Below are 13,234 nucleotides of genomic sequence, written 5' to 3'. Positions count from 1 at the left end.
CCTCACCAAACACCCTTTGTTCTCTACCTGCAACCACCGCGGCTCTCACCCATCCCCTGCCAAACCACCACCTACCTACTCGCCGCAAGCCCATGAACCCAGACGACATGGCGCCACCGTTTCGACCTCCCCCTAGTCCACGGTGGCGCCACCCCAAATCTAATCACTCAAACTCGCCTGCAAACACACATTTTAACCCGTTTGCCACCCCTGTCGCTGCCACCTATTTCAGCCACCACCACCACCTAAAGCCACCATAACCACCACCATTACATTCGTCACATACCACCCATTTCCCTTACCCCGTCAACAACCACAATAAACACCCCTATCAGACACGAACAACCACCCAAAACCCCGACATAAACAATGAAAACAGAGAAGGGTTGCTCTTACCTTTTCCCGCCGCCATAACAGCCACCACGGTCGTCTATGGTCGTCGCTAATCACCCCTAGCTCTTCCTTGCTGTGCCGTCAACCACCCACGAACACTCTCTCTCTCTCTCTCTATGCGGATTCGTGATGATTGGTGTTGATGAAGGAGGGAGGCGTGAGGGAGGCGGGTGAGGGAAGGGGTACTATTAGGTTTAGGGTTAGGGTTAGGGTTAAATTGGGCTGAACAGTTATTGGGCCAGCTCACATGTGTCAGCTCACATTCCGAATTCTATATAAAACCGTCTTAATTAACTTAGATCGATACAACGCGGTTAATTAAAATAATTTACGTAATTATCGACTCAACATTTATCCCGCCTTAATTAGTAATATAAAATGTATAATAATTAATATATAATAGTATCCGTTTAATTTATTATATAAAAATATGGGGTATTACACCCGGAGCCGAATCGATTAGATTGTACAACACCTACAAGTCGACTTAATCTTCCTTACTCAACAATATGCATGGTCTAATGAGACTCGAGTTGGTTTATGTCTTACAAGTCTCATTGAAAAGATAGGTGATGGGTAAAAAATGCAAGGATTCATAGGCTCACATTTCATCAAACATAACATGTGCATAAGTTGAGATCACAACAAGCAAGCAAATAAACTATGAAAGCATATTAATTTAAGTATGAATCATTCCCCATGTTGGTTTCCCCTAATTACCCATTAACCCTAGCTAAGGAAACTACTCACTCATTATCATGTTGAACATGCTAGCAAGGTTGTCAATCATACCAACAAGGTGAAACATGATGAATAAATGAAAGTGATTAACAATAATTAAAAAGGGATTAAGAGAATTATACCTACTAATGATTCCAATAATAAAGAAAAGAATAAAAGAAGTACTTGATGCTTGATTGGAAGGTTGTCAATCTCCCAATAATAACCCAAATAATCTTCAATTATCCAAAATAAAGGATGAACAAGAGAGAGATTAAGGAAATAAAACTTGTATTAAAACTTGATTAAATGTTGATTACAAGATTAAAGAGAGATTTGATTGATATTAACTACACTAAAGATTGCTAAGAAGAACATGCTCTTCTAATTAGACTAATGGGGTATTTATAGTGGGGATTAGGTACATGAATTAGGGTTAACTAAGGGCTTAAATGACGATTAAGTCCCTTGTTGAGGAATCTCCAGTCTCTAGGGAGACTCCGGTCTCTAGAAAAAGATGTGCATCCTTCCTTGAAGCTTGTAGAAGACGAAATGGGACTGTCTGGGAATCCGGGAGTCTTTAGCACAGGACGGGCGGATTTGGCAGTTTCTGGACGGGCCTCCAGAGGGTGAAGACGGGCGTCTTCTGGAGGTTCTGCCCGGGCGTCTTGTGGGGGAAGACGCTCGGATTGTGGGGTGGTGGACGGGCGTCTTCTAGGCAATCCGCACGGATTGTCAGGCAGTCTCGTTCCTTCTTCTTTTCTTCCCTTTTCTTCATAAAATCCTTGAGGATTTCCTAGGGGATGCAAGGATCTTTTCTCATCATTGCCCATCTACTATAGTATGTACAAAGGCCTTCTAATCTTGTCTCTCCTTGATGCTTGGTCATTGAATTCAATCAATTTAGCCTCATTTTGCCATGAAAATGCAAGGTTTGCACTCCTTTCCTACCAAGGACACAAAACCTCAAAGAATATGCAAAACAAAGAACTAAAGACAATAAATGACCCAAATATGCACTAAAAAGCATGGGAACAAGGCTAATTCGGGGACTAAATATGCTCTAATTATGGTCACATCACTTCCACTGAATCGACCCTGTATTACCTGCTACCATTTCATTGACAGCAGGCATAGGTCTGCCAAGCCAAATTTCTAGCTTACCTCTGATCCTGCTGCTGTAAGGACAGTAGATAAAGAGGTGTTCATTAGTTTCAGGCATACTATCACAGCAACAACAGTGATTATCATTGCTGCAACCAATTTTAAACAGTTTATCTTTGATGTTCAGTCGTCCTTGGAGAGTAATCCAGGTTATCATTGAGTGCTTAGGAGTATTCCAGTTGTTCCAGACGAGCTTAGTCCAATTCTGAGCAGGATGAGGCATGACCAGCCAGTCATATCCTCCTCTGATTGAATATCCATGAGCTTGAGCAGTCCAGGTACCATCAACATATCCATCTTTCAGTAAATATTTTACTTTACACACGTTTTTCCAGGACCAGGGGGCAGTTGCAGGAGGTTTATAGTTATGCCATTGCTGCTGTTTGATGTAAATATTATTTATCCATCTAATCCATAGTCTATCTGCTTTTGAATAGACCTAACTCACCAATTTACCAATTGTGGCAACATTCCATAGCTCAGCTTTCTTTATTCCCAGACCACCTTCAGGTTTTGGCAGAGTAACCTTGTCCCAAGCAACCAAGGGAACTCTATGATATTCAGAGCTACCATCCCAGAGATAGTTTCTACAAATTGCTTCAATTCTTTTAATGACACTCTTTGGGATGATAAACATGGAAGCTCAGTAATTGTAGAGGGTATTTAGCACTGAATTTATGAGAGTAAGCCTACCAGCATATGAAAGTTTTTTGGCACCAAGGCTTCGAATTTTTCCAACCATTTTCTCTGTTAGACTGTTGCATTCCTTCTTTGTCAGTCTTCTAGCTTGAATGGGAACTCCCAAGTATCTAAAAGGCATCTGGCCCTCACAGAAACCAGTGACCCTCTTGATATCCTCCTGCAGAACCTCATCCATTACATTAAAGAATATTTCTGATTTGGTGTTATTCATATTGAGACCAGTTGCTTCAGAAAAAGAGGAAAAAGCTCTCATGAGAAGCATGACAGAGTGAGCATTTCCTTTGCAGAATAAGAGCAGGTGGTCTGCAAACATCAAATGTGTCAATTTGAGGGACTTGCATAAAGGATGGTATTGGAATGGCCATTTCTCAGTAGCAAACTTGATCAATCTTGTTAAATACTCCATGCACATGGTAAAGATCAAAGGAGATATAGGGTCTCCTTGTCTAAGACCTCGTTACCCCTTGAAATATCCAAAATTGCTTCCATTTAAGGATAAAGTAAAAGCAGTAGACTTGACACATACCATAACCAGTTGAGTAAAATGAGTAGGGAAATTGAGCCCATGGAACATTTGTTCAACAAAATCCCATTCAACAGTGTCATGAGCCTTTTGAAGATCAATCTTGAAGAGACATCTAGGGGAGACACCCTTTCTTGAGTACTGTTGGACAATATCTTGGCAAATGAGGACATTCTCAATGATGGACCTGCCCTTTATAAAGGCTCCTTGGTTATCATGGATGAGGTCAGGCAAAACCAAGGATAACCTATTACAAAGCAGTTTGGAAATGATCTTATACAGCATATTATAGCAGGCAATTGGTCTAAAATGCTTCACAGAAGTAGGTCTCTCACATTTAGGGATCAAAGTAATGTTGGTAGCATTTATTTGAGTAAGAAATTGGCCTGTCATAAAGAATTCAGTTACTTCAGCACAAATATCTTGGCCAACTACATCCCATGAGTCTTTGAAAAACTTACTTGTGTACCCATCAGGCCCTGGTGCCTTATCATTAGGAATTGAGAAAACAACTTGTTTTATTTCCTTATTAGTCACCTGCTCAGACAGGATAGCAGCATGCTCCTCAGTGCAGTGATTCCCTTTTCCCAAAACATCAGTTCTGACAGCTGTGGTGGTCTTCCTGCTCCCAATAAGAGATTGGTAGTATGCCAGGAAGGCTTGTTGGATACTCTGGCTGTCTTTACACAACACCCCATTTTGATCTTCTATTTGGATGACCTTGTTCCTGATACACCTTTTCTTAATGGCTCCATGAAAATAGGCAGTATTACTATCCCCATCCTCTAACCACTAAGTCTTGGCTTTTTGAATTAAGAAGCTATCCCTTGCCTTAGTCAGGTCTCTAACACTAGCAAGAAGCTCCATCTCCTGGGACAATAACTCAAGACTGGTGGGATCCTGCATCAGTTGTTGCTGAATGTTATCCAGTTGTTGCATAGCCATACTTGCTTTTTTTTCAATATCTGAGTAGGACTCTCTATTCAGTGCTTTCAAAGCCCCTTTAAGACTCTTCAGTTTCTTTACAATACAAAACATCTTAGTGCCATTGTAAGATTTGCCCCAATCATTATTGACTATGCTGGTAAAAGATGGTGCTGAGCTCCACATATTGAAGTATTTGAAACTAGCATTTTTCCTGCCACCAAGCTTAATATCACTAACAATACACGGATTGTGATCTAGCAGAGCCTCAGGATAAAAGTAATCCATCATATCAGGGAACACATTAATCCAAGCTTGGTACAATCATACTGTTAACAGTGGAGATACACCATATTTCTTGACGCGTCTTCATCTGAGAGTGAGTTGTCAAGAATGACGAAACGCTTCCTCACCAGGTCAACCACGTATAAGAAGAAGTGTTTCTCGTGTACAATTGGGGAAAAAAAAAACTGAAATTACAAAACAAATGACGTACAACCATAAGTACATTCAAACTCTTGGAAGGGTACATTTTAACTAATCGTGAGGCACATGTAAAAAATGAGAACGGTACATTGTAATATAAAGTGACCTCATTTAATACAAACGCAAAGAAAATTCCCTTTGACTCAAGCAGTTGAAATAAAACAAAAGCAGAATGCACACATGGAATGATAGTATGACTCATGGTCTATGTTCCCAACGTGTTCATATAGTTGCAACTGCTCATGCATATTAGATATTCCTGTAATACCAATGATTTTTAAACTAGTTTTGTTTTTCTATACTCGAACTTCGGGACGAAGTTCCTTTTAGGGGGGAGAATGTAATACCCCAAATATTTTAGATATTTGATATTCTATTTGTTTGTTCATTTTCTTTAATTTATTGAATTTATAATAGTCTCAAATTTTATTAAACCATTTTGTGATGTTTATTATCAAAAGAAAATAATAATCATAAAGCTTATTCGATAGCGTTGTATAACTCTAAGTCGGTTATTATTATGGTCTAGCAAGTCCAAGCCCATTACTCTATTAGATATTTAAATATCATTGTTTTTATCAAATCCTAAACCTAACCTTGTATTACCCTTATAAATCTCCTTCATATTCCTTTTTCAAGTCTGCGGATAGTTTCGTTGTTCATCCATCGTTATTCGTAAGCTACATGGTATTCTCTACGAGTAGCTTGTTCTCTTTATTTTATAATTATTGAACCACCTATATGGCTACTGCTTGTCTTTGCCATCTTCGAGCGCCATTCACATGTATAGTCAAGCCATGCACTTCCGTCTTATTTCGTGGATTACAATGATTCCGTCTTATTTACTTGAGTTTAAGGTAACACAATTCTACCGATCCTATTATTATTAATATTGTTCGGGGTTGTATGAATATGTGTTAATTGAATTATCTGAGTTTATACACTGAGGTTTAATTGTGATATGTTGCTTACGTTTTTATTATGCATACTACTAATTGCACATATTTCTTATTATTTTTGTTTTCGGTGAGATGGGTAGACACAGTTGTTTAAGGGGTTGGTTATAATCTATGTGTAAGACGAGAATTATGAGCTAATGGAGCAAAGTGTGTAATTATGATTATGTTTAGTATTAGCCAAGTGTATAAACAGGTTGGAATAATGTTGTATATTTTAGATTGTGAGAAAGAGGAGCTAGAAGGCAATAGTTTGATCGTTCACAGCTATACCAACGAGTGAATATTGGATCAAGTTGGAAAAGTTTGACAATTGATTATGTTTCTACAGTATTGTTATTACGGATGTTTTGTATTATATTTAATTGTTTTCCCTTTGACATGACTAGTGGGTAAGTAGCTTAGAGTTTTACTCTAAGTGTTGAGCACGGTTCTTTGAACCTTTGACGATATTGATATTGAGATTGAGATTGGTTACTGGTATTGAGTTATGGGGCCTTTGTGCTGAGTTATTTACGGTCTAGTGTGACCATGGTTATTGAGTTATATTAGTATGTGTTTGAAATCGATATTGAGATGGAAGTATTGTTTTGCGGTTTTATCCCGCCAGTTCACTCACCCCTTGTCCTTGTCTTAGGATCGACGATGAAAATATGATACGTGGTTACTTTAGAATATTATATCATGAGATGGAGTAACGAGTGAGACGGAGTAATGAGTGAGATGGATTAATGAGTTGAGATTGAGTTAATTATTGGGACGAGAGTGTCTATTATGTTGTGAAGTAGCTTTGAGCTTGAGATGAGTTAACGGGGAGTGTTTTTATTATTCTCTATGTTTATTTTTATTTTTACATGTCTGTGTTTCCACGCCATGGCCAAAAACTATTCTACTTATATTGAGGTATTATCTGTTACTCAACTTTCCGGCTGACGTGTTTTCTCCCTTCGGGGCTACTCGTCATGGGGGTAGTTCCTTTGTGTCTTTTGGCTTTATTTCAGGTTACTTCCGCTGCTGTTCAAAAGGATTTTTATCTCAAGTCAAGATTTTTATTAAAGACTTTATAAAGTTGTGGTTCCATTTTGTATTCTTTATTTTTATAAGGATTTGTAATAAGAGACATTGTATATTAATTATAATATCCTTGTATTTCGGCCATTTTTGTATGTCAAAGATAGTTTTATTTTAGCCGAAAATCAGGGGTGTTACAATTCCCCACATTGAGAAATTACAACATTAACATTGTAAATGTTTAAAAAGTACATTTAGTACGTTTAGAAAGTACATTGAGAAATTATAGCATAACATTGTGTTAAATGGCCATTTATCCTAATTTGGCCTAATCTGAACTTTTTTAATATAAAATGGGTATATACAAGTTGAGGTTCAAATGAGTTTAGTAGTTGGAATTAAACAAAAAAAGAAAGGACTTATGCGATAATAATATGTCTCAATTTTTTAAAAATGCAATACAACAATGGCAAAGAAAATTGCAAAGTATTTCAAGCAAACAATAACAACTTACGAGTGCGATTGAAGTTATGTCTATTCCCGGGAAAAGCTGCAACTCCATTTTTACACGAGCCTCGAATAATTCATAAACATTTTCATCACTTAAACCTGGGCTGGGTTTCGCTAATACAGACTGCATGGGCAAGTAACGAAAGAGAGAAGTACAATATTTCAAAATACATATTACACACAGCATTTAAGAGTGTATGTAAATTTACTTACATGCACAAGCGTGGTAAAAAACAACCGCTTTGGAGTACCAAGATTATTTTCTTCCTCTATACAATTCAAATATGATGACCAGCAATCAATTATAACACTCGAAACATGTTCAGGCGGCTTTAATGACCACAAATGCATTCGCGTTGCAAAATAAGTCTTGTACGAATATGCTCACTAGAGCAAAAAATATATCAAATTACTTGTCAGGTGTGAAACAGTGAAAATGACATTCACAAAATGGTAATTTAGCAAGTACACATTTTAGATTACCTGGAACGACGATTGTTAGTGCCCCGATCACTGAAAACATATTCAGCCACTTGAAGGTGCATCGCAGTAAGAGGTGTTAACACATTTGTGTCATCTTGGATAGCATAAAACAGCGGATCAAAATGAGATGATTGTTGCTTGTTACTGGATAGAGGTATATAAGAAGGACTTGCCATGAAATGAACCCTTTTGGTAGCTGAAGAAGATTCACCAGTGACAGGGCGATCCCGTTTAACCCTTTTAGCTGCGGCTAACCTTGCCTCACTCTCAGCAAAGTCTTTCTCCAACCCTAAATCGAACGAAAATTCACCAAAGTGATGTGTACGGATGAATTTCTCCACTTAGCACATTGTTCTCTGTGTTTAGCACGAGCAAGTTTCAATTTGTACGCTTTCTGTTTGCATTTGCTACAAAGAATAAACTATTCATCCTCATCCAGTGTGCTGGATTCCCACGGCGGTGCACACGACACATCTTCGGTACCACCACCATATGTCAAATATACAAATTCAGTTTCTGAATGGGCCTATTTGACACACTCTTCACCTGGGAAACATTGCAAACCAACCGCGTATTTCTCATCTAACACAACCATATCTTCCATGACTCTCTTTCTTTGACAAGTGTAGTCGTCTGCAAACTCCTGGACAAGGGACAGTATGAAGGTACATCTTTAGTACTATGAAGGTACATCTTTAGTACTATGAAGGTACAAAGAAAATATTTCAAAGTGAATCTTGAAAAGGAATAGTGAATACTTCGAGAATCAATGGATATACCTCCGGAGACGAGTACGAAATTGGAGATTTTGTATCAGTACTAACATCTCTCGACACTCTCCGCGCTTTTTCAACCACTTATCTACATGGATTAGAAAATCTAATTCTTTCCATCGGTCGACCTTTTACACGACCAAGACCAAACTGACCAGCTTCCATCTCCTGCTTTTCCCTTGAGAAAAGTGCAGCAGATGTCCAATTCAAAAGAGTATAGTAATCTCTTTCTACGAATCATTTTTCATGGACAACACGGTCAACATAAACAAGCTGCAAGTAAAAACAGGATTATGACTAGAAAATGGCAGGTTTTAAAACCATAATAACTAACAATAGATGTAACCCAGAAGATTTGTACCATTAGAAACAGGAGAGGTCCACCAAAGTGATTCTTCTTCCCCTTCTTGACCCAATCCTTTGTGTTATACCGCAAACTCTCCATGACAAATTGACACCAATCAAGCTGACCAATGGCAGACACATTCCTCAGCGATTTTAGTACATGGTGATTGATTTAACGGCTTCGATTGTTGCGCATTAACAAAGAGACAACAAGCACCACAAAATTAATCTTAAATTGATCACTGTAATCATCATGACAAATAATATGCTCTGCAAGGGTCTTGATATCCACTTGACCATCAACATGAAATCGAAATTTCCAATGCGCGTAAAACGCATCACATTCTGCATCTTCGTCACTACAGCATGAAAGTAAAACAGGTTTTCCTCCAATTGGAGGCCAACAGCATCATGAATACAAGAAGCAGAAACACGAAAGCGCTGTTTATCAGGTAGAATGATGAAATCCGAATACGGTTTGTAGTTCTCAATTAACCAATAACCAAGGCGTAAAGGAAGCCTTGTAACTCTTAGCCAGAACAATGAAGAAAAACCAATGTAACACCCCTATATTCGAGGAGCCTTAACTAGGCCTTCCTTAGCATATAAGGGCGTTACCATCTCGGTTGCCCGAGGTAAGTAATCATCAAAAGTCGATAAAAGAACAAATATAGTTATATTACAAGCATTACAGCCAACTAACAACATAAGATACAACGTCAGCTACACACTATCTCTATCAGTACTCGTCATGACTCATCCCCGCCAGAACTCCAGCCATCAACAACATCGACACCTGCTAAGACTGACTACTCACCATAAGGGATCACGGCAGACACATAAACAAACAAGACAACCACACAAGGTCAGTAACTAAGATAAGATATAACGAAACCAACAACAATCACCAACACATTACAAACACAACCAATCACACCCACTCCAATCAATCTCCATCACCGACCGTCCACTGGACCAGCCCTACCAGTGGGGGACCGCAGCCGTACCCACCAAATCCCCGCTCATCATACCGAGCGATAACCATGTCCCATTAATGTGCACATCCCCTCCCGTGGCGGGTTCCACGGAGGGTGAAACTAGGGCGTGAAGCCACTCCCGCAAGTGACTCCACTCAGCCGAGGACGCACCTCGAGAACCAGAGACAAACAATCACAGACAGCTGCATTACAACAACAACCAACAAACTATATACACCAATCGACTACCGCATATACGCTGCCACACAAACACAACTACAACACAACAACCACGACACAACAATCGACACACTAGATCATCCACAGAAACTGAGTAGGCGAACCTACCTTTAAGCAACTGCAACCATTCCATGTCCACACGCGCAATATCCAGCAACCAAGCAACACCTATATATACAACACAACCATCTATCACTACCAAGCAAACCCTAACTGCAAAAACGAGGATACGGATGATGATGACGACATACCTACGAGAGGAAACCTGGCAAAAGACCGCTACCCGACCCAAGCTATGCTCTCCTAAGGCACAAGAACCTTCAAAGGCTTCAATGGAGGTTATATGGTGAATGGAAGGGAAGGAGGCGACCTAAGGATCTGAAGGAATGAGGCGGAAAATGATTTGCGGATTTAACAAAACACGATTATAAACCCTCGCTGAAAACCCGTTACTCGATCGAGTGGCCCACCTACTCGATCGAGTGGCCCCTACTCGATCGAGTATCTAAGCTACTTGATCGAGTAGCCTCTACTCTATCGAGTACCACCCCTAACTCAAAACACAGGATAACTTTGGTACGCACTTCTAAGGACTATTACCGCTCCCAAGGTCAGTCAACGCTGGTCAACGGATCTCTAAAAGGGCGGGTATTACAGTCTTCCCCCCTTAAAAAGAACTTCGTCCCCGAAGTTCAACTCACCTATCCCAAAGCACAAGACACGGGACAAAACGACATCACTACTCTTTCGACATTGGTCACTACTCCCCGGAAATACTATCCCCCATGTCATCATCATCAACTGTCTAACGCTCCATATAGATCGACCTCTACAAGCTACCACTTGAAATACAAACCTCACAACACGAACCGGCACAACCAACGATTACCCAACACCTTACGAGATTACACTTTCACTAGCAACAACCATCAACACGAAACATGTCACATATCAACACGCAGCATGACTATACCACCATGTTACTCAACAACGCGATTCTATTCCAACACATGACATCATAACTATCTCTTTATGACCGTCTTTTAAAACACACTCAACGAACCAATGCAAACAATTACAACTTCATACAAGAAATGTAACCAAAGTAATAGAAAACCTTATAAACAAACAACAAGATAACTGCAATATCGGCCTTTTTATTTTGCGACATTACTCTTCCCCTCTAAAAGAAACTTCGTCCCCGAAGTTCACCACCAAATCACTACACATGTTACTTACCACTCACATCTCGACATATATCCAACCCACATTTTTCGTTATTGACATTACTCATTAATTAGACAACCATTAAACCATAAAAATGTATGCAACCATATTCGAATAACTAGCCACCGTCAAGAATGCATGTATATATCATTTATATTTGTATATGGAAGGACACATCTCCGGTGAAATATAATTAGTAGACATTACGGATGTAAAATGAATGCAATAAGAAACAATTACTACTCCACTATTTGTTATGAATCCGCATCTAAAATTCAAACACGACTTCCAACATATGAAATTAACGGTTCAAACATGTTACTAATCATCAATAGCCATGTTAAACACCAAACATGTAATTATATAACCATTAAACAATTTTAATTTTACGAAAAGTTCCTGTAACAGTGCTACTCGATCGAGTATATAGGGTACTCGATCGAGTGCCCTCTACTCGATCGAGTGTCTTGGCTACTCGATCGAGTAGCCCTGAGATCAGAATACCCCATTCCTGTCACACCTGCAGCTACTCGACCGAGTGTGGGGCACTCTGTCGAGTAACCACAGGTCAAAACCTTAGAAATTCCTGTCATAACACCATATATAGATAAAGCGTCACATACGCGCGAGTCGGGATGACAACCCGACCCCCAAATTCCTGCAATAGGTTCAAACTAAGCAAATCCGGCCTTATGGCCATCCATACAAACCAAAGTAAAAGTTCTAACTAACAACGACTACCATAATCCAACATAACCAAACCATAAACAAAGAGAAGGAAAAAGGAGTATCACTCTTGCCGCTGCTGTTGCTGCTCATCCATCATCTCATCTCCACCACCGTCTCCTCCCGAGGTGCCTGCTCCCAATGACCCAAGACCCGCATCAACCCCTGCCCCAGCTCCAGGACTCACATACCATGGGGTCAAGCCACCAAAAGCAAAGGACTATGGTGTCCCCCAGGCTGACTGATCCACCCCGTAAGAGTGGAAAACCCCACTGTAGTCCCCAACTCCGCTCCAGCACACCGGGTGTGGTCCCTCGGTCCCAATCCCCTGAGCATACGTTATCTCATGCATGTTTCGGAGTGTCAAAGTAGATGACACTCTCTCTGCCAAGTAGCTCGAACGCGTCTCCGGGGTATCGAGGTAGGGGTAACAAGGAAAAGGGTGCTGCTGCGGTGGTGCTGCTGGCCGTGGTCTGGTCTCAGCTGTCCTCTCCCTCACACGACGAGGTCCTCTCCCCAACCTGGGTCTCTCCTCCACCACTGCCACGTTATCCCTCTTCTTCGGCTCGGGCATCACCTGAAGGATCGTGTCATCAATGAGGTATGTCTGCAACTGCCGAGGTACGTCATCATCCTCCTCCTCCTCATCGGAGTCAACAGCTACCACCACCGGGTCTAACGGCTCTGTCGATGGGAGATGCTCAGGAGCCGGGATCCTCATCCAGCTCATACCCCACACTCTCCAAGCTAGGCTACCGTCAGCTAAAGTTCTTAACCATTTCAGGTCGAGGTAGTAGTCTCTGTCCATGGTAGGCACCGGTGTAGATAGAGGCACATACTCAGAAGAAGCCTCAAAGGAGGCTAGCTTTTCAGCTAGCCGAGTGGCGATAGCACCACAACTCAGGTACCGGGTGGTAGAAGTAGCCATCAAGGCAAGGCTAGCACACACCATGGCAGGAGCATTGAAGACCACCCTCTCGGTCCGCTCCGGGTTCAGATAAGATATCAAAAGCAACAGTCATGATTGTTCAGCTTACTCACATCCGGCCTCTCATAAAGAAGGTTCGAAATAGA

At 40.6% G+C, this 13,234-nt stretch overlaps 2 protein-coding genes across 2 annotated transcripts; both read right to left on the bottom strand.

Moving 5' to 3' along the window:
* Positions 1-2,191: 2,191 nt before the first annotated feature.
* On the bottom strand, positions 2,192-2,914 carry LOC141655435 (uncharacterized). The gene is made up of 2 exons (XM_074462516.1): positions 2,726-2,914; positions 2,192-2,656 (listed from the first exon to the last, which is right to left on the bottom strand). The coding sequence occupies exons 1-2, from the start codon at positions 2,912-2,914 to the stop codon at positions 2,192-2,194; spliced, it is 654 nt and encodes a 217-aa protein (XP_074318617.1).
* Positions 2,915-2,920: 6 nt separating this feature from the next.
* LOC141655434 (uncharacterized) lies at positions 2,921-3,391 on the bottom strand. Its single transcript, XM_074462515.1, has one exon. The coding sequence runs from the start codon at positions 3,389-3,391 to the stop codon at positions 2,921-2,923; it is 471 nt and encodes a 156-aa protein (XP_074318616.1).
* Positions 3,392-13,234: the final 9,843 nt, after the last annotated feature.

Source organism: Silene latifolia, chromosome 5 (genome assembly GCF_048544455.1).
Source record: "Silene latifolia isolate original U9 population chromosome 5, ASM4854445v1, whole genome shotgun sequence".
In the NCBI taxonomy this organism is placed as follows: domain Eukaryota; kingdom Viridiplantae; phylum Streptophyta; class Magnoliopsida; order Caryophyllales; family Caryophyllaceae; genus Silene; species Silene latifolia.
This window is presented reverse-complemented; position numbering and strand designations above follow the sequence as displayed.

Coding starts and splice junctions, on each gene's coding strand:
- LOC141655435 (XM_074462516.1), bottom strand. CDS start 2,914: ATGTTTATCATCCCAAAGAGTGTCATTAAAAGAATTGAAGCAATTTGT. Junction 2,657..2,725: donor TTGCCACAATTGGTAAATTG/GTGAGTTAGGTC, acceptor TACATCAAACAG/CAGCAATGGCATAACTATAA.
- LOC141655434 (XM_074462515.1), bottom strand. CDS start 3,391: ATGTGCATGGAGTATTTAACAAGATTGATCAAGTTTGCTACTGAGAAA.